This window comes from Cebus imitator, unplaced genomic scaffold, assembly GCF_001604975.1.
Source record: "Cebus imitator isolate Cc_AM_T3 unplaced genomic scaffold, Cebus_imitator-1.0 Scaffold72, whole genome shotgun sequence".
Classification (NCBI taxonomy): Eukaryota; Metazoa; Chordata; class Mammalia; order Primates; family Cebidae; genus Cebus; species Cebus imitator.
In genome coordinates, this window is record NW_016107387.1 from 5,409,303 (window position 1) to 5,429,435 (window position 20,133).

The following is a 20,133-nucleotide window of genomic DNA, read 5'->3' on the forward strand; positions in this document are numbered from 1 at the left end:
CTTGGAGTTCTCCCATCCTACAGTTAAGAAGAGAGGTACCTGAGAAGTAAAATATTTTGGGGTATACAGAAGAGCAATATTCCAGGGGCACCAAGGCTATTGTTATTTTGCCATGCCTGCAAACAGGGGTAATATTGCAAAGGTTTTCCAAACAATCTGAGCCTTTATACAGGATAGGGGTAAGGAAAATCAGGTGTAGGTTGGAAGAGGTGCCTCTGTGTGCTGGGGGCCCTTTAGGTGTGACTTGCTATGGTTGGAGAGGCAATGTGTGACAAAGGTAAGGGCTCTAGGCCTGTAATCTATCAAACAGGGAGAACAGTATTTGTCCTGCCAAACTCACAGGGTGCTTATCAGAATCAAGTGAGATAAGACATTGGAAAACATTTTGCATATCCATGAGTCAGTTAGAGAATAGTAGCTGCTTTAACAAATGGGCCCAAATGTCAAAGGATTAACACAACACATGCTTATTCTCCCTCTCCCCACAGTCCATTGTGGGCTTCAACCAGTCACTGAGACTTATTCCCTCTTGTGGCACCATCACCTTCAACATGTGTCCTTCAAGGTCACTGTGGAATGGGAAGAGGAGTATGGAGGACAGTGCAGGGAACACAGGCCTGCAAGTGACTTACATCACTTCTACCACATTCCATTGGCCAGAATGTAGTCACATGGCTTTTCTCTAACTGCAGGGGAGTTTGGGAAATGTAGTCTTGCTGTCTCTAGGTGACAAAAATGAACTTGGTTTGGTAAGCACATAGCATCACCTTGCCACATTTGTGGAAGACTCTCTGTATGTACACTTTTCAAGTGCTGTTTAAATGTTAGGTATTCAAGGAGGTGAAAGATCTTTAAAACAAGAGCTACAAAACACTGCTAAAAAGAAATTATACGTGACATGAACAAATGGAAAACCATTCTAATGCTCATGAATTGGAAGGATCAATATCGTTAAAATGTCCACACCGCCCAAAGCAATCTACAGATTCAATGCTGTTTCTATCAAACTACCAATGTCATTTTTCACAGAACTAGAAAAAAACTACTCTAAAATTCATATGGAACCAAAAAAGGGCCCAAATAGCCAAAGCAATCCTAAGTAAAAAGAACCAAGCTGGAGGCATCACATTACCTAACTTCAAACTATACTACAAGACTACAGTAACCAAAACAGCATGGTACGAGTATAAAAATAGGTATATAAACAATGGAACAGAATAGAGAACCCAGAAATAAAGGTACATACCTACAGCCATCTGATCTTTAACAGAGTTGGCAAAAATAAGCAATGGGGAAAGGACTCTCTATTCAATAAATAGTGCTGGGATAACTGGCTAGCCATATGCAGAATGAAACTGAACCACTACACTTCCCCATATACAAAAATTAACTCAAGATTAAAGATTTAAATGTAAGACCTCAAACTATATGAATCCTAGGAAACACTATTCTAGACATTGACCTTGGGAAATAATTTATGACTAAGTCCTCAAAAGCAATTGCAACAAAAACAAAAATTGACAATTGACTATTACTGGTAATAGTACTCCTCATCATACCTAGGTGATGTGATCATCCATACTACAAACCTCAGTATCAATTAGTATACCCAGGTAACAAACCTGTGTATGTAACTCCTGAACCTAAAAGTTAAAATTTATTTTAATAAAAAATTAATATTAATAATAATACCTAATTAGTAATATCCCACATTCCTGAATGCAGAGGAGGATCATAATAAAGGATGCCATTTATCTAATTGACTGTTCAGAGTCATCAAGGATGTTAGACCTGCATATCATATATGAACAATGCTAAGTCACTTGAGACACAGGAAATATCCCATTTCTTTCTTTCATTTAATCAAATGAAAACCAGCTTCAACCTCTCATTTTCCAAGGTTAGGATGAATTCTAGCATCATTCTCTTGGAGTGCTTCCCCCTCCATGGGAGTTTGTGAAAAGCTCAGGGTTTATAAAGTCTGGGTAGTGGGAAAAGGCTGTGGTCTCCAGTCCACGGTGGCTGCAGCCACCAGAACTGCTTGGCCAGGCTTGCAAGGTCCAGAGGGAGACAGAGCCTGCTTTGGGGGACATTCTCATGCTCTAGTGAAGATGGCTAGGTAGACCTTTGCTGTGGCATCAGAGGCACAGGGTTCAGTGCTTAGCCATCCTCATCTGATCTTTGCCACCACTGGTAAGCTTTGTCCCAGCAGGTCTGATTTTCCTCATTCCCTGGAACCCTACATAACCCTTGTGCCCTCACAGTCTTAGGGAATCCAGCCTCCACCCTTGGGCTGGACCACTCTCCTCTTTAAAAGTATCAGCCTTCCTCTGCACCTTTTAGACAATCCATCTTGATTGGCTCAATCAGCTTGCCATGAACCTCAAATTCAAGTGCCTCCAGGGGCCAGGCAGAGGATGTAAATGAGTGAAACAGAGACATGGGGAACTGCAAAGACCTAGAGAAGCTGTGTGATTCCACCCCCTATGGTTGTCACATGTGAGAAGAATGCAGGCCCAGTGTTCAAGAGAACAGATCGCCAGATTTTCAAGAGATGCCAGAAACCCAAACTGTTATGCAAAATCTCCTGACTTGTCAATGTTGGCAGCTAATTCATTGTTTTTTATTTTTAAGATACATGATACAAGCCCAAACAAAACACACAGCAAGCCAGATGTGGACCCAAGCCTGAGAGTTTGTTCTAGCTATCCAGATATTCAAAAACAAAATTTATTTGAAGTGGCCTCCGGGGGCTACTGGCAACCTCTGTATTTTTCTGTGAAACATAAAAACCTAACTTCCCTTGCAAAGCAAGAGGACCTGGGGCTCAGAAGACAAAGGCTTGGCTGCGCTTCTGATGAGGGAAAGGAAGGAAATCACATTTGCCACAGTTTTCAGTCTTTCTGTGCAGTATATGGCGGAAGAGAGAAAAGAAAGAGAAGGAAGGAAGGAAATAAGAAAGGAAGGAAGGGAGGGAGAGAGACAGGGAGGGACGGAGGAAAAAGAAAGAACACTTAGCACCAGCGAATTTTCTAATAACTCATTCTGCATTAACTCATTAAATTTTCATGCAAGGTGGAAATGCATAGATGGAGGAAAGACTGTGACCAACCTTCTTGCCAAGCTAAATGATTTCCTTGACAGTTTGGGGAGATGCTGCTCTGCCCAGCAGAGGGATCGGATGCTTAGATGCAGCTGTAACACCCTGTCCACTCTCAGCCTGGAGAAGATTCAGGATCAGGCCTTGCCAGGGACAAGTGTCCCACAGGGGACATGTGAGAGCCAGGAAGAAAGTGGGGGCTTCAGGGATGTGGCCCCCATAGGCTTTGCGTGGGTCTGAGGAAGGGCCAGACCATGAGCACCAACACATATGATGGCTTGGCCTAAAAAAGTGTTTAACTCTTGGACTGCAATCTGCTGATTTTTAAATTTGTTATCACCATTCTACTTACTTCCAAAGGAATCTGAGGCAATTCAGAAATAGATTAAATAGAACAGAAAGCAGCAGCACCGAAAAGGAGCCCAAAAGAGAGATCTCTGTCACTTGGGAGGAGCTAATTTTTGAGGCTGGGCTGTAAGTTTTCTGACTGTACGTTTTCTGATAGTTAAGTCAAAGAGGAACCCTTGCAGCACATGGTTTGTGTTGTCTGACAACTAAGGAATCCACACTCACCTATAATGGCAAATTCTTAGTGGGAGCTAATTGCAAAGAGGAATTTATTGTGTGAGGAGTGTTTTCCGTACTTCCTATCTGAGTCCGGCTCTGCCAAGAAACAGACAACCAAGTTCAGGGATTTATTTGGGGAAACACTTGTGTGATAGAAATGGAGAGGGATCTGGGGGAGCAGCTGTCAGACCCTGGTACAAATTTGACTCCAAATGAAGGAGAAAAGGAAGAAGGTCAGTGGAAATGCCTTGGACTGATGGGAGTCCAAGAAGAGCTCAGCAGGGCAATTGGAGAAGCTTGAGTGTCTCTTGGGGAGGGGCCTGCTTTAGAACCCCTGCTGTACTCTGTATTGGCTGGGAAGTGTGGCTCAGCAGAAAGTGATGGATTTTACAGCTTTCTTAGTCTGTTTGCATTACTATAATATAAAAGAATACCTGCCAGGTGCAGTGGCTCACACCTGTAATCCCAGCACTTTGGGGGACTGAGGCAGGCAGATCACGAGGTCAGGAGTTTGAGACCAGCCAGGTCAACTTAGTGAAACCCCACCTCTACTAAAAATACAAAAAAAATTAGCCAGGCGTGGCAGCAGGCTCCTGCAGTCCCAGCTACTTTAGAGGCTGAGGCAGGAGAATCATTTGAACCCAGAGGCAGAGGTTGCAGTGAGCAGAGACCATGCCATTACACTCCAGCCTGGGTGATAAAATGAGACTCTGTCTCAAAAGGAAAAAAAAAAAAAAAAACACAAACCCTGCAGCTGAGTAATTTAGAAAGAAAAGAAGTTTATTTGGCTTGCTGTTCTGTACAAGAAGCAGGGTTCCAGCATCTGCTTCTGATAAGGGGCTCAGGAAGCTTCCACTCCTGGCGGAAGAAGGGGAGCGAGCATGGGCAGATCACATACTGAGAGAGGAAGCAAGAGGAGGGGGAAGGTACCAGGCTCTTTTTAACGACCAGTTCTCAGGGGAACGAATAGAACAAGAATTCACTACTGCGAGGATGGCATTCATGAGGCATCTACCTCCATAACCCAAACACTTCCCATTAGGCCCTACCTCCAACACTGGGGACCAAATTTCAACATGAGATTTGGAGGATCAAATATCCAAACCACTGCAACAGCACAGTGGCTGCAGACCTGGGTCCATTATAGCGGGAGATCAGCAAGGTACATTCTCACAGCTACGATTCCCAAATGTCAGGTGCTTATTCTTGTACCACTTTTCGTTTTTGTTTTTGTTTTTTTTTTCCATGGTAAAGAAAAGATTTATTCCGACACTTATTAAAATGGTAAGGAAGACTTATCCAAGACTATTGCCGTAGGAAAGAGAGAGTAGGCTCAACTTGGAATAAGGAAAAGCCAGTTGGGGAGTTGTAGCCCATGGGCAGAGTGAAGGGATCAGTGGATGGAAAATTCCTAAGAGGAGACATCAAGGGTCGGGGTATTCTTGCTAAACTGAGCTAATAGGATTCTTGCTAGAGGAGGGTCAAATTCTTTCTTTGTTTTTTGTTTCGTTTTGTTTTTGAGATGGAGTCTCATTCTGTTGCTAGGCTAGAGTGCTGTGCCTCGATCTCGGCTCACTGCCACCTCTACCTCCCGGGTTCAAGTGATTCTCCTGCCTCAGTCTCCCAGGTAGCCAGGACGACAGGTGCATGCCACCAAGTCCAGCTAATTTTTGTATTTTTAGTAGAGACAGGGTTTCACCATGTTGGCCAGGATGGTCTCCATCTCTTGACTTCGTGATCCGCCCACCTCGGTCTCCCAAAGTGCTGGGATTACAGGCGTGAGCCACCATGCCAGACTGATGTGGGTCAAATTCTTTTATATCAAAGGTGAGGGATGAAGGGCTTCAGCAGATATCAACAGTGACGGATTCCAACCTAAACTCATCTGGCAGGATTCTCGCTAAAACTGGGATGGGCAGGCCAAAGACAGGACAGGAGCCAAGGTTGAGGCCTAATCAAGAAGAGGGCTAAGAGGAGCCTGAGGAAGGTCTGGTCAAGGAGAGAGTCTTTGTTACCACTTGTCCTGGTACGTAACTGATACATTTCCTTAAGTGGACTTTAAGATTTTAGCTTTATACTTGAGTGGGAGACTACCAGAAAAGACAGAGTTCTGTAGGATTCAGAAAATAAATAAATAAAATAAATAAGTTTTAGCTTCATGCATGGATTGAGGAACTATTAAAAATAATGGCAAAAACTGCAATGACTTTTGGACCAACCTAATAGTTTATATATATATATATATGTACGTATTTTCTAACATGCATTAAAATAAATGCATAACTCTTCAGATTCTAAGGTGTCTGTATACTACCTAAAATTGTCCTTCACAGCACCAATGGTACACACACTGCACTTGGGGAAATGCTGGTTTTACAAAGAACACAGAAATGTGGAAGGAAAGGCTGTATTCCAGCCCTGGCTGCAAACTCTAAGTCAATTACTTTGGGCACCTCTTGAGGCTCAGAGAAGTGGCTAAAGACATTCTCAGGAGGAATGGAGGTGGGACGAGGGTGAGGCTCAGTGGATTGAGTTTCCTCCCACCCCACCACTGCCCAGATGTGGAGCTGGACCTCCAGAGGAGCGTGCAGGCTGTGCTCCGTGAGCTAAGCACCCAGGTCCCTGCCCTGCAGAGCAACCAAGGTAAGAGCCAGCTAGTGGCAGCAGCTGCTCCCCCTGACCTCCACCCCACCCCAGCCAGCTCCACATGCACAACCAGGAAAGGGCCCCGGCCTGGAGCTCATGGCGCGAGGGTCTTCTAGCAAAACCTCTTTCCTGCTGAAAATACCTAGAGCCTAAAGGACTGAGAAGACTTCTTTGCTCCCTAGTTCAGCCCTCCCGGCAACTGCCACAGAGCACAGGGGATCTGCCACCCTCTTTCACCCCTTTTTGTTTGTTTGTTTTGGGGATGGAGTCTCATTCTGTTGCCCAGGCTGGAGTGTAGTGGCGCAAACTTGGCTCACCACAAACTCTGCCTCCCGGGTCCAAGTTATTCTCCTGCCTCAGCCTCCTGAGTAGCTGGGATTACAGATGTAGGCCACCACACCCGGCTAATTTTTGTATTTTTAGTAGAGACTGTGCTTCACCATGTTTGCCAGGCTGGTCTTGAACTCCTGACTTCAAGTGATCTACCTGCCTCTGCCTCCCAAAGTGCTGGGATTATCAGGCATGAGCCACCACGCTCCACCTGCCACCCTCTTTCTTAACCACCTTCCCTAGGTCCACTTCCAAACCTAATTCCCCTCGGCACTCCAGGCCTGCAGGACTTCCAGAATGTGGCTGGGGACACGCCTGCAAGCACTGCTGCTCTGTGCCACATGACACACACCTGTCCCCACTTGTGTCCCACCTGCCCTCATTTCTTCCCTGGGAGCTCACTGTCCAACAAGGGCTGCAGATCAGAACTGCCCCCCATGGAAGGAGCCCGCGCAGGCGCACCTAGATCAAGCACTGGTGGTGGAGTCAGACCTGTGGCTGGTCAGAGCTGCAGCTGGGGCTCCAGGGCTCAGGGTCCTACTCAGAGGGGTCTCCTCTAAGAGCCCCCTGCCCACCTGGCTATGCTGGGCTCCCCTTTCTCCTGGCCCAGGCATGTGGAGGTGGTCCCTGCACAGGAAGGTCGAGCGAGATCCTAGTAAGAGCCCGGCGCTGGTCCGCATTCTGCTCAGAGAGCTGGAGAAGGTGAGTTCCTGGACCTCTGGGAGGAAAGGAAGAGAGGGGCCAGTTGGGCAGGGACTCAGTCCTGGCGGCTCTGTGTCTCCCAAGCTTTGGTCGCCTGCATGATTTTTACCATATGCATCTCCCTCCTGTACTTTTACATAAGCAACTTTTTTTTACATCAATTCCCACTGTTTTACTTGAATAAACTTCTTTCAAAAAGAAGCTCCATAACACAACCGCAAATGGAAAACCTGTATCACTTGTCAGAAACAGAAGGTACCTATAAACATAAATATATGACTACTGACATTTCTCAAAATTATCCTTGGACCACATAAACTATCCTCTACACTACCCAATGTTCTGCTTGCAGAACATTGTGCTCCAAGCTGGGGCTTGTTTGTTGCTTTGTTGCTTTGCTGCAGCTCCTTGCCTGATGGAATTTGGCCCCTCCCCTGCAGAGCTCTCTGAGGCCCCTCATGCTCCCATACCCTCCCTGAGGGGCTCCCGCACCTGTGTGCCTTCCCCTCCCTGCTCTCCAGAGCAGACGATGGCCCTTTGCCCTCCTCCTGGCTACCTTCCACCCCATCTCCTGCCCACCCCCACTCTAGACTACCTCCTGCTAGGAGTGGGGAGTTCCCCAGCCCAATACCTGTCATGTGATCTCCTGTTTTCCAGGCGGAAAGCGAGGACCTCCGGCATGTCATCATTCCCTTGCTGCACACTGTAATGTACGTGCTTACCAAGGTGAGCTGGGGGCTGGGGTCAAGGTGGTAGTGGTGACCTGCATGTGGCTGAGCCGGACACTGTCCTTTCTCCTTAGAGGGCAGTCTGCCAGGATGAGCCTAGAAAATCCCTTGGACTGCCTGCCCTAAACTAGCTTCTAAGCACTAGCCACCCCCTTTCCCTCCTATATGGAGAGATAACTTTGGAGAGACAATGGCCTTGAATGGCAGGATGAGGTCTTTGGGTTTGCTCATGTGTGCAATGCAACAGGAGACAAGGAGACATGATACAGACATGGTTACTGTCTCGGGAAGAGTCATTGGGAGCTGGGTATTGTTGCAGGGGTGGGGGTGGTGGTGAAGGAAGGCAGGAAGGGCAAGTCTGGGGGCTGCTGGAGAGTCCACGGTCAAGATGTGGCTTGGCTCCAGCAGAGGCAGAGGGCACACTGAGGTGGGGAGGGAGGGCTCTGGGGTACTGTGGAGCATCTCAGGCCTGTGGGATGTAAGGATGAGCAAAGGAGGCTGAAGAAGTGCCTCCAAGGTTTCGAGCCTGGAGGACCGCAGTAATGTGCTTCTCTGATGGAGCAGAAGGGTGGCGGGGGTGGGTGGATGGAGTTTATTTGCTTGCAGAACTTGTTGCAAAGAATTTTTATCTTAGTAAATTGGAGCGGGGAGACAAAGGGATGTCTTACAGGTACTGAGGAAGAGGCTGGAAGGTGCGGGTTTGGGAGAGAGCTGTGAGCCCAGGTCTGGCTGTCAGGTCTGACCTTATACCCCTTCTCCCAAGCCCCTACCCAGAAACTCCCACAGGACCTTTCACCTCTCCCTCCCTCCCCACTCTCACTCAGGCCACAGGAATCACAGAGGAGCTCTACCGGAGAACCTATGCCTTTTGCACAAGATTGCTGACCCTGCCCACCCCCTACTGCACAGTCGCCTTGGACTGCGCAACAAGGCTGAAAACGGAGACGGCCATCCCAGGTAAGAGCCACTGGGCATCTTTGTCTCCCACGCTTCACCTCCAACACTGCCCAAGGTCTTACCTTTTTCTCCAGGATACCACGGAGCTCAAAAGCCTCCACACCTTCTGTAAGAAGGTGGAGAATGGGAATCAGAGACTTGGGGGCTGGTTGACCAAAGTGGTCTGGTTTGCAGGGACACTGTACCAAAGGATGGTCATTGCCGAACAGAACTTGATGAATGAACCATATCCCTACCAAGAGAGGTGAGTGGCCCCAGAAAAACTGCTACCTTCAGCCTCCTAAAAGTTCCATGGCTTTAGTGACTCCTCCCTGGCAGGAGGCCAGAAGAGGAGGCTGGATTAAGCAGAGCCCTAGCAGACCTCCCCAGCCATGAAATTTGTCCAGCAGTGGAGTGCATTTGCAATTCAAGGTTGGCGTGCCATATTGTTTTCTGGACACCACTGACAGCAGGATAGGTCTTTCTTCCCAGGTTGGATTCGAAGCTACCCTGCTTACATGCAGAGCGTGGACATGGCCTTGTGGCCACTCTGGAGTTCTGATCCACCTCCATCCTGCCCTTGGCCATGATCCAGCATCCTTCCAGCCAGGCAGCTGGAGGAGACTCCAGAATAGCCAGAGCGGAGGGGCTCAGGTGCAACTGCACAATGAAGCCTGAGGGCTTCCATGGGGGATGCCCAGCCCCTTAGATAAGACTGAGGAAGTATCCCCTGCTCCTGTTGGGGAGAGGGGTGATGAAATTGGGAGTGGCACCTAGCTTTTCTGCAGGCACCTCCACTAACTTGGCTCTGAAAGGCACAGCTTGAGCTTGGGGTGTAAGGTGCTGTGTTCATGAAGGATGCATGGAGGCCCAGGGCACCCAGAGGACTTAGCATGGGAGAGGTGAGGAGACATGGTGGGAGAGGAGGAGGGAGTAGGGGAGGTCGGTTCTCTGGTATGATAAGGGTGATGAGAGAGGGTGTGATTCCCTCAGGGTTCAGAGCTCCAGTTCTGGCAGGAAGGATTTAGGGTCCCTCCTAGAAGGTGACCTGGTCACTGGGCCAGGATGCTGAGAGAGAGAGCAGAATTGAGGCTAGAACTTTCCTAGACATGGGACTAGGCCTGCTTTCCTCTGTGGATAGTGGATTAGAGCTGCCCCTCAAGAAGGGCTGTGCACGCTCTTATTTGCCACAGTCCTCACCACTCCCTACTGTCATCCCCAATAGAGACTTCTGAATTGAAGACTCCTCTTTTTAGCAGAATTAAATTACTTGGAGGTGCTGCACAGCTCTGAGCATGCCCATCTGGTGACCTCTCTCCCTTTAGTTACTGTCAATCCCACCCCTCCCCTCTGCCTCTGCCCTCAGAGTGTTCCTCTTCGTGGATCCTGAGCTGGTGTCTGCCTCTGTGTGCAGTGCTCTGCTACTGGAGATCGAGGCAGCCCAGGTGCAGCAGACACCAGAGGCCTGCATGCGCCACGTGGTCTCCCATGCCCTGCAGGCGGCTCTGGGGGAGGCCTGCCATGCAGGCGCTTTGCACAGGAAGCTGCAGGTAATGGTCCTGCCTGTAGCCAGGGTCTAGCCCTGGTCCCTGCATACCCATACCAGTCACTCACCCGCTCTTCCTCCTTCTCCTGTTCCACATCACCTTTTTCCCCAAATCAAAAATTAATACATTTTGGCTGGGCACGGTGGCTCACAGCTGTAATCCCAGCATTTTGGGAGGCCGAGTTGGGTGTATCACCTGAAGTCAGGAGTTCGAGACTAGCCTGACTAACATGGTGAAACCCTGTCTCTACTAAAAATAGAAAAATTAGCTGGGTGTAGTGACACACGCCTGTAATCCCAGCTACTCAGGAGGCTGATGCAGGAGAATCTTTTGAACCCTGAAGGTAGAGGTTGCAGTGAGCCAAGATTGTGCACTGCCCTCCAGCCTGAGCGATAGAGCAAGACTACGTTTCAAAATAATAATAATAAGAAGAAGACATAAGGCAATGTTCAGTATTCCTAGCAGCAGGGTGAATGAGTGTCTCAGTCTCGAAAGCAGGAATCTGTGTCACCACAATAGTGGCTACTACATCATCTCACTCGGAGTCAAAGCCAAAGTCACTGCAATGACCTATAAGAGCCTGGTGCAGTAGCTCATGCCTATAATCCCAGGTACTTGAGAGGGCAAGGTAGGAGGATTGCTTGAGGCCAGGAGTTTGAGACCAGCCTGGGCAACATAGCAAAACTCCATTTCTACACATGATAATAATTTTTAAAAAGCCAGGTGTAGTGACATGTGTTTGTAGTCCCAGCTACTCAGAAGGCAAGAGGATCACTTGAGCCAAGTTCAAGGCTGCAGTGAGCTTTGATTATATCACTGCACTCTAGCCTGGGCAACAGAGAGACACCCTATCTCTAAAAACCAAAATAAACTGTCTCCAAGAACCTCATCTTGAGGGCCTTGACCTGTCCCCACCTCTCTTGATTTTCTCTCTGGCCCGTCTCCTAACTTTCCCTTTCATTTCTTCTGCTCCAGCCACACAAGCCTCCTCATTTTTCTCCCAACATGCACAGGCCTGACACACTTGCACCCAGGACCTTTGTGCGTGCTGCTCCCTGTGCTTGGAATGTTCTCTGGGATACCTGCATGGCTCACTCTTTTGCTTCCTTTAAGTCTTTCCTTAAAAGTCACTTTCTTAGGGAGGCTTCCCAGATGACAAAATCTAGATAATTTAGCCCCTCCCTCAAATTCCACATCCTCCTTCTCTGCTTTATTTTGTCTTTGGTGCTTATTGTTATTTATTGTACCAAAATTTTACTTATCTTGTTGATTGCCTGCTCTTTCTGCCATATACATACTATAATAGGAGCTCCCATTTTTTTTTTTCCCTGAGATGGAGTCTCACTCTCTCGCCCAGGCTGGAGAGCAATGGAGTGATCTCAGCTCACTGCATCCTCCACCTCCTGGGTTCAAGCGATTCTCCTGCCTCAGCCTCCTGAGTAGCTGGGATTACAGGCACACCCCACCACACCCGGCTAATTTTTGTATTTTTAGCAGAGACAGGGTTTCACCATGTTGGTCAGGCTGGTCTTGAACTCCTGACCTCAGGTGATCTACCCTCCTTGGCCTCCCAAAGTGCTGGGATTACAGGCGTGAGCCACCGTGCTTGGCCCCCAGATTTTTGTCCATTTTGTTTGCTGCTGTATCCCAGCTCCTAGAACAAGCCTGGTGCAGTGAGCTGTACTAAGTGCTGGAGATGCAGCTGTGAACAAAACAGACAAAACTCTTTGCCTTCCTTAAGTTCAGTCTAGTGGTGATCCAAGTGCTCAGGGACACTTTCAGGTGGTGGGCGTCAGCGGCCACCTCTGCCCCTCTGGGTAACAGATGTTACAGACCTGCAGTCTCCCCATAATAGGGTATGAGAGACAGAGGAGACCCCCCACGTGCAGGGCAGGTGTGGGGCCCTGGATGTGAGATCCAGAAGCCTTTGGGGGAAGCTCCTGCCGGTCCCCCAGGGAAAGCGGGGAGGTGTCACCTTGGGCTACCAGAGCCCTTCGGACTTGGCTTAGGAGGTGGGGTGCGTAGGCGCCGGGCCAAGGCCCAGGCTCTGACGCCCCTCCCCGACAGGCCAGCTCCCCCCGCACCCTGGAGCACTATTTCCATGCCGTGGTGGCTGCCGTGGAGCAGATGGCCAGCGAGGCCAGCCCGAGCCGGGCGGGACACGTGGAGAGGCTGGAGGAGATTTACTGCTCACTGCTGGGGCCAGCAGCAGGGCACTGCTGCGGTAAGCGATGGGACGATGGGGGACCCTGCCAAGGGCCCCCGCAGGGGTAGATCACTGCACTGAAGGGGGCGCCAGAGAGCAGCGCTGGACCTGCCTCTGTCCGCGTGCCTGGCTAACTCCTAAGAGCCTGAGGACTTGACGGTCAGCCCAGGGATTTGGCAGGACCAGGAGTAAGAAGGCCGGTAATTAGGCCAGGTGTGGTGGCTCACACTAGTAATCCCAACACTTTGGGAGGCCCAGGCAGGCGGATCACCTGAGGTCAGGAGTTCAAGACCAGCCTAACCAACATGGTGAAACCCTGTCTCTACTAAAAATGAAAAAAAAAAAAAAAAAATCAGCTGGGAGTGGTAGTGGGCGCCTGTAATCCCAGCTACTTGGGAGGCTGAGGCAGGAGCATCACTTGAACCCAGGAGGCAGAGGTTGCAGTGAGCCAAGATAGCACCTCTGCACTCTAGCCCGGGCAACAGAGTGAGACACTGTCTCAAAAAAAAAAAAAAAAAAAGAAGACGGGTAATTTAGTCATGATAACAGCTGACACCCCCAGAGCCCCTACTATATATACCCCAGCTGCTGCTCTAATCAGTTTACATATATTTAAATATATTGCCTATACTGTATTAAATCAATGAAACCTCAAAGGCAACTTATGAGATAGAAATGATTATTATCCACACTTTACAGCAGATGAAACTGAGTTAGCGGTTAAATATTTTACCCAAGATCACCCAAGGCAGTAAGAGGCAAAGCCAGGCTGTCTAGTTCACCACTCTGCTGTAGTAATCAAAAGAGTTGATCGTACAAAGACCAGAGCATCTAAAAGAGCAGAGGAGTCAACATTGTTTATATCTGGTACCATAGATTTTTATTCCTCACACTTCCTATTTGCACATTTATAAGATATCGCCTTATCTTATGCAAGGCGTTATGTAGGTAAGACAATGCCTACCCTGACATAAGCCCCATGTAGATGGGGGCATCTGAAATAGACTAGAGAAACATCCCAAATATGTGTTTCCTGGCTGTTGTAGGGTGGTTCTGATTTGGGTCCTGTTTCATGGTCACCCAAAATATCACGGAATGTGTCAGCCTGCATGTCCCAGATATGCACGGTCACTGATTGTGCACCTGTAGTTGTGCCCAGGAGATCAAGGCTGCAGTGAGCCATGATCACACCACTGCGTAAGGCATGGGGTTAAGGACTGGGATCCACTGGAAGAGGTTAGTGGGCCAGGCCCTGGGTTTGAACTTGGCAACCCAGGTTAGGTGGAGGCCACAGAAGCTGGGTGAGGTGGGCAGGATAAAAACTGCCTAAAGACTCCATCTTCGCAGTTTTCCGCTCTCTTGCTTTAACATTCTGTACTGCCTCCAATCCCACATGGAAAAGACTGCTCCCCTCTTCTCTAGAAGCTGGGACAAACTCGGGGGCCAATCTGCCTTTGCTCCTCTATGGCCCCTTGCTGACATTCACCAGTGATTGCCTGGATCAGGCAAGACCATCTGGGCTGACCCCAAGCCACATCCAGGGACACCTGTCTCCTGCCCAGGCCTGCCCTGTGCATTTGCTTTGTTTTGTTTCGAGATGGGGTCTCACTCTGTCATCCAGGCTGGAGTGCAGTGGCTCCATAATGGTTCACTGCAGCCTTGACCTCCTGGGCTCAAGCAATCCTCCCACCTCAGCCTTCTGAGTAGCTGGGACCACAGGCACATGCCACCACACCTGGCTAAGCCCTGTGCATCTTAATGACCAGGCAGCACCCCTGTCAAGCCCATGGCTGTAGGGGGCAGTATGGAGCAGTGGTTATAAGCACAGTGTTGTGGGTAAGAGCAGAGACTCTGGAGCTGAGCTGCCTGGGCTCAAGTCTTCACTCTGCTGTTTAGTATGTGACCTTGGGTCAGTTTTCAACCTCTTTATGTCCTGGCTCCTCCCCTGTAAAGTGAGGAGAAAAATGTCACCTGTCACCCAGGGCCATTGGCAGAATCCAGAGAAATGATTACAGTGTGTGCCAGGTGAGTAGAACAAGGCCTGGTAGGCAGTAGTAGGTGCTCAGTGAACACCAGGTGCTCTCCCCTAAGAAGCCTGCAGCCTTATGAAGGAGGGGCCACAGCAACATAGAAGTGAAATTGGAATACCGAGCCAAATCCTAAAACCACATGTGAGGTCCAGTGTGCAGACAAAGTCTGCTCAGAGGGCAGACTGCTTCTGACCACCGTGGGCCTCTGGAGTGGTCAGAAAAGATTCTAGAAACAGGAGCAGGAAGACAGGCTGGCCTCGGTCTCTCCCCTGGACTACCCAGGGTTCTTGCTGCCCCTAGACTTTGCTGATGAGGTCTCTTTAGCATCACCAACAGCAGCAAATGTTAATTAAGTGTCTACTGCATACAAGATATTGGAAGCAGCCCTGAGAAGGGCTGAGGTCTTTTCTGCCTCATCTGGATGCAGGCAGGGCGTTTTAACAACCGCGGGAGGCTGGTTGTGGTGGCTCACACCTGTAATCCCAGCACTTTGGGAGGCTGAGGCGAGTGGATCACCTGAGGTGAGGAGTTTGAGACCAGCCTGGCCAACATGGTGAAACCCGGTCTCTACTAAAAAATACAAAAAATAGCTGCGTTTGGTAGCAGGTGCCTGTAATCCCAGCTATCCCGGAGGCTGAACCCTCTGCCTCCCAGGTTCAGGAGAATTGCTTGAACCCGGGAGGCGGAGGTTGCAGTGAGCCGAGATTGCACCGTTGCACTCCAGCCTGGGAGACAGAGCAAGACTCCATCTCAACAAAGAAGAAAAAAAGAAAACAATATTGTGAAAGCCAGTCTGCTGGTTGCACAGGGCTGAAGGCGTGGCCAGCATAGGATAATATGTTGGAAAAGGCCTTGTGAGCTGGTTTCTGAAGACCACTTAGGGCTGAGCTAGGTTTGTAGGAAACATAGCTGCTAAGCATTGTTGGACAGGGAGGGGACAGCTGCACTGTTGGGCCCTGGACAGGCAGGTGGTGGCAGAAATGGAAAGGCAGACCAGATGTGAAGGAGAGAGTCCCTGTCACCCTTCTAAGACCCTGAACAAGAGTTGGGCAGAGTGGGGGGGCAGAGGAGGCTCCCACACCCCTCTCCTCCATGGCCTCCATAGCCTGCTCCTTTCTGCAGGTGACCCTGTCCAAGAGCGGCCACCAAGCATTCCCCTGCCCAGCCCCTCCATTACCTTCCACCTGTGGACCGGCAAGGAGCAGCTCTGTAAGTGCCCATGCAGCTGGCTGGAAACAGTGGTATATGTCTGTGTCCATGTGTATGTATGCATGCATGTGTCTCTGTGTGTGTGTGCATGTGTGTCTGTCTGTAGATGAGTGTATGCTTCTGTCTGTGTGTGTGATGTGTATTGTGTCTGTGTTCATGTGTGTCTGTGCATGTGTGCATGTGTGTATGTCTGTGTCTGTAGATGTGTGTATGCATCTGTAAGTATATCTTTGTGTGCATGTGTGTGCATGTGTCTGTGTGCATGTGTCTGTGTGTGTGTGCATGTGTGTCTGTGTCTATAGATGTGTGTATGCATCTGTGTGTCTGTGTGTAAGTGTGGATGTGTGTCCTCATGTGTCTGTGTGTGTGTCTGTGTTTCTGTGCATGTGTATCCTCTGAGGAGAACTGGCTGAAATCAGGAATGTAGCCTGCCAGCCTCACATGTCCTCACCACCCTTGTTCCCCCATCCCAGGGAAGGAACTGGTGCTCTTCCTCCGCCCAAGATCCCAGCTGCGCCTCAGTACTGACTTGGAGGTCTTGGATCTGCAGGGCATCCGGCCAGACCGGGAGTTGGCCCGGGTGTCTGTGCTGTCCACTGACAGTGGCATCGAGCGGGACCTTCCCCTGGGGGCTGATGAGCTACCTGCATCCAGCAGCCCCGAGATAGAGCGAGCTGGGCTGCAGCGCAAAGGAGGCATTAAGAAGCGTGTGTGGCCCCTGGACTTCTTGATGCCTGGCAGCTGGGACGGGCCCCCAGGGCTGCACCGGAGAACAGGCAGGCCCGGTGGGGATGGGGAAGTGCTTCCTGGCGTCTCTCGGCTGCACACAGCCCGGGTACTTGTGCTGGGAGATGACAGAATGCTGGGGCGCCTGGCCCAGGCCTACCACAGACTCAGGTGGGGCCCCAAGGTGGGGGTTGGGGAGTGGGCGCTGGTCAGGGCACAGGTGGGCTTTGCATAAGCTGGTGAAGAATCATAGGGTGGCAAAAGAGGTCAGGAGGCAGAGGCCAGGGTGGGACAGAAAAGGATGCTGTGCAGTGCTGCGTAGCCATCACAGAGCACCCAATCACTGCTTTATGTTCGTTAGTTCCGTGAACCCTTACCAGCCTTCGAGGGAGACATTACTGTACCCATTTTATAGATGAGAAAGCAGAGGCTCAGAAAGATGACACAGATTGTCCAAGGCCAAGAGATAACACATAGCAGAGCCAAGTTTGTTAGAAGCCAAGCCCCGCCCCTAACCTCCTCTGCTTTGCTGCTCGTTGCTAGGAAACGGGAGACCCAGAAGTTCTGCCTCACTCCCAGACTCAGCCTGCAGCTCTACTACATCCCAGTGCTGGCGCCTGAGGTGACTAGACCGTGGGGAAGCAGTGGCGGGGCAGAGACAGGGCAGGCTGGGCAGGGACACACCTGCAGCCTCCCATCCCCCACATCCCCAGCTCAGGGACTAGAATCAGCATCCTTAGAATGTGGAGGTGGGAGAGGCCAGCCGGGCAACAATGGTGAAACCCCATCTCTATTAAAAATACACAAAATTAGCTGGGTGTGATGGTGGGCACCTGTAATCCCAGCTACTTGGGAGGTTGAGGTAGGAGAATCGCTTGAACCCAGAAGGTGGAGGTTGCAGTGAGTCGACATCACACCACTGCATTCCAGCCTGAGCGACAAGAGCAGAACTCCATGTAAAAAAAAGAAAAAAGAAGGTAGAGGTGGGAGAGATGTCACCAGGATTCTATTTTGGAGGCTGCAGATGGTGTTCTGGGGGCTGAATGTGCCCAGAGATTGGGTCTCTCTCTTGTTGGCAGGCTTTTTGTTTTGTTTTTGTATGTAACAGCATTAGTTGCAAACTTTTCAAACACAGGACTGACTCTCTCTCTCTCTCTCTCTCTCTCTCTCTCTCTCCCTCCCTCCCTCCCTCCCTCTCCCCTTCTCTCCCCTCTCTCATATACACACATACACACACACACCACACCTTCTGGTCCGACACAAAGAAATTTCAGGCAGTGAAGTCCATAAATCCAGTTGTGGGGACATAGGTCTTACTTCCTACTGCACATTGTCTCTCCCCGTTTAAGGCTGGTGATCATTTTTCAATGTCTCTGGTGAATGGACCTCAGCAAAAGATATTCTAGCTTCATCTGAGTTTATAAGACAGAACAACAATGCGTCTTCACATGCAGAAATTGAGGCCCCAAGAGATTAAATGACTTGGCCATATTCACACAGCCTAGGCTGATGGCAGCTGGAAGGCAGAGCTGGAAGAGAGGGCCTGACGTGTCTGCCCCATCTCCTTTCTCCCAGAAGCCTGCAGCATCCAGGCAGCCAGAGCTGGGAGAGCTGGCTGCGTTCCTGGGCCGCGTAGACCCATGGTACCAGAGCACCATCAATACACTGTGCCCCGCCATCCACAAGCTGGCTGAGATGGTAGGGGAGGGTGAGGTACCACGGAGGGAAAGAGGGAGGGGCATGGAGTCTGGGCAGAGGGGAGGATGGAAGAGCCCAAGTGGGCAGAGAGGGTGGGATGGGGGTGACAGCGGGCTATCTTTTCGCACTTGACCCTTGACCTCAAGAGTCCAGTGAGATGAGGCGGGAAGGAAATGAGAGATAGGGGCCCTAACCAGATAGTGGCTTTGAACTGACTTGTAACACTTACCAGATGCTTACTCTCGATTGGACCACTGTGGAAAAGACTAAGTAAAATATTCTTTCATAAGTGTGTAGGGCAATTATACTCCTTCTTGTATGAGCTTCCTGTGATCCTTTTTATCATTTTTTTTTTTAATTTAAGTTCTGGGACACATGTGCAGAATGTGCAGGTTTGTTACCCAGGTATACATGTGCCATGGTGGTTTGCTGCACCTATCAACCAGTCATCTAGGTTTTAAGCCCTGCATGCATTAGGTATTTGTCCTAATGCTCTCTCTCCCCTTGCCCCTGACCCCCTGACAGGCCCTGGTATGTGATGTTCCCCTCCTTGCGTCCATGTGTTCTTATCGTTCAACTCCTGCTTATGAGTGAGAACATGCAATATTTGGTGTTCTGTTCCTGTGTTAGTTTGTGAGAATGATGGTTTCCAGCTTTGTCCATGTCCCTGCAAAGGACATGAACTCATTCTTTTTTATGGCTGCATAGTAGTTCATGGTGCATATGTGCCACAATTTCTTTATCTAGTCTATCATTGATGGGCATTTGGGTTGGTCCCAAGTCTTCACTATTATAAATAGTGCTGCAATAAACATACGCATGAATGTGTCTTTATAGTAGAATGGATCCTTTTTCTACGATTGTAATAGCTGATGTTTCCGGAGCACTTATGCTGTATTGGGCACTGTTCTAAACACTTACACACAGGGCAGCTCATTTAATTCCCACAGCAGCCCAGAGGCAGGTGCCCCTGTTGGTAGGTACTATTGTCACGATAGCCCCATTTTACAGATCAAGCAGCTGAGACACAAAGAGATTAGGTATCCTGTCTGAAGTCACAAAATGAGTGCTAGAGCACCACTTGGAACCAGGCAGTTTGACTCCAGAGCACACTCTCCTAACCGCAAACCCATGGTGTCGCACTCCCTCCGTGGCTGGCGGTAGGGAGGGAACTCATCTTTTACCGATTTGAAAGGGCTTCTATATAGTAAGAGAATTTTACCTTTTTTGTTGTCAATATGTTGCAGATTTTTTTCCCATGGTTGTAACTTGCCTATCCATTTTCTGACTTGCAGAAGTTTAATACTTGCATGCAGTCGGACATAGCACTTTCATTCTTTACAGTTTCTGCCTTTGGAGTGATACTTTCAAAAGCTTAAACAGATATTCACTGATATACTCTAACACTTTCCACGTCTCAATTTTTACATTTAATTGCCTATCTGCAATTAATTTTAGTGTTTAATGTGAAGTATGTCATTTTATCTTTTCCAAACAGGTTTTGTCCACTTCTCACTAAATTTATTACTTACGTGTGATAGTGTTCCTTGCTTTTGCGAATGATATCGTTATCCCATTATATTTGGGTAGTACCTGCTGCTAATATAAAAGGAAGCCGTTGATTCATACATATTTATTTTAGTTTTAAAGACTACGGTAAAAATGTAACATAAATTTACCACTTTACATGTCTATTTTTTAACTTGCA

General features: G+C 49.2%; 1 protein-coding gene and 1 long non-coding RNA gene across 6 annotated transcripts in view; one reads left to right on the plus strand and one right to left on the minus strand.

The window, feature by feature from the left end:
* The window catches only part of PIK3R6 (phosphoinositide-3-kinase regulatory subunit 6), a 64,919-nt gene that overhangs the window by 20,069 nt on the left and 24,717 nt on the right, over positions 1-20,133 (plus strand). For 3 of the 5 annotated variants that reach the window (XM_017531462.2, XM_037739590.1, XM_017531463.2), the window contains exons 3-13: positions 6,227-6,310; positions 7,254-7,345; positions 8,003-8,071; positions 8,898-9,030; positions 9,205-9,274; positions 10,376-10,559; positions 12,624-12,780; positions 15,915-16,001; positions 16,475-16,898; positions 17,271-17,349; positions 18,303-18,425. In XM_017531462.2, the coding sequence (XP_017386951.1) occupies positions 6,227-6,310; positions 7,254-7,345; positions 8,003-8,071; positions 8,898-9,030; positions 9,205-9,274; positions 10,376-10,559; positions 12,624-12,780; positions 15,915-16,001; positions 16,475-16,898; positions 17,271-17,349; positions 18,303-18,425 (1,502 nt within the window). Of the gene's footprint in view, positions 1-5,625; positions 5,694-6,226; positions 6,311-7,253; positions 7,346-8,002; positions 8,072-8,897; positions 9,031-9,204; positions 9,275-10,375; positions 10,560-12,623; positions 12,781-15,914; positions 16,002-16,474; positions 16,899-17,270; positions 17,350-18,302; positions 18,426-20,133 lie in introns of those variants that run through there. The other 2 variants (XM_037739591.1, XM_037739589.1) reach the window with 2 other exon arrangements.
* Positions 10,864-20,133, minus strand: part of LOC108306514 — a 95,806-nt gene continuing 86,536 nt past the window's right edge. The window contains exons 3-4 of the long non-coding RNA XR_001826175.2: positions 13,496-13,593; positions 10,864-10,893 (exon numbers count right to left, since the gene is read on the minus strand). This is a non-coding gene — a long non-coding RNA (uncharacterized LOC108306514). The remainder of the gene's footprint in view (positions 10,894-13,495; positions 13,594-20,133) is intronic.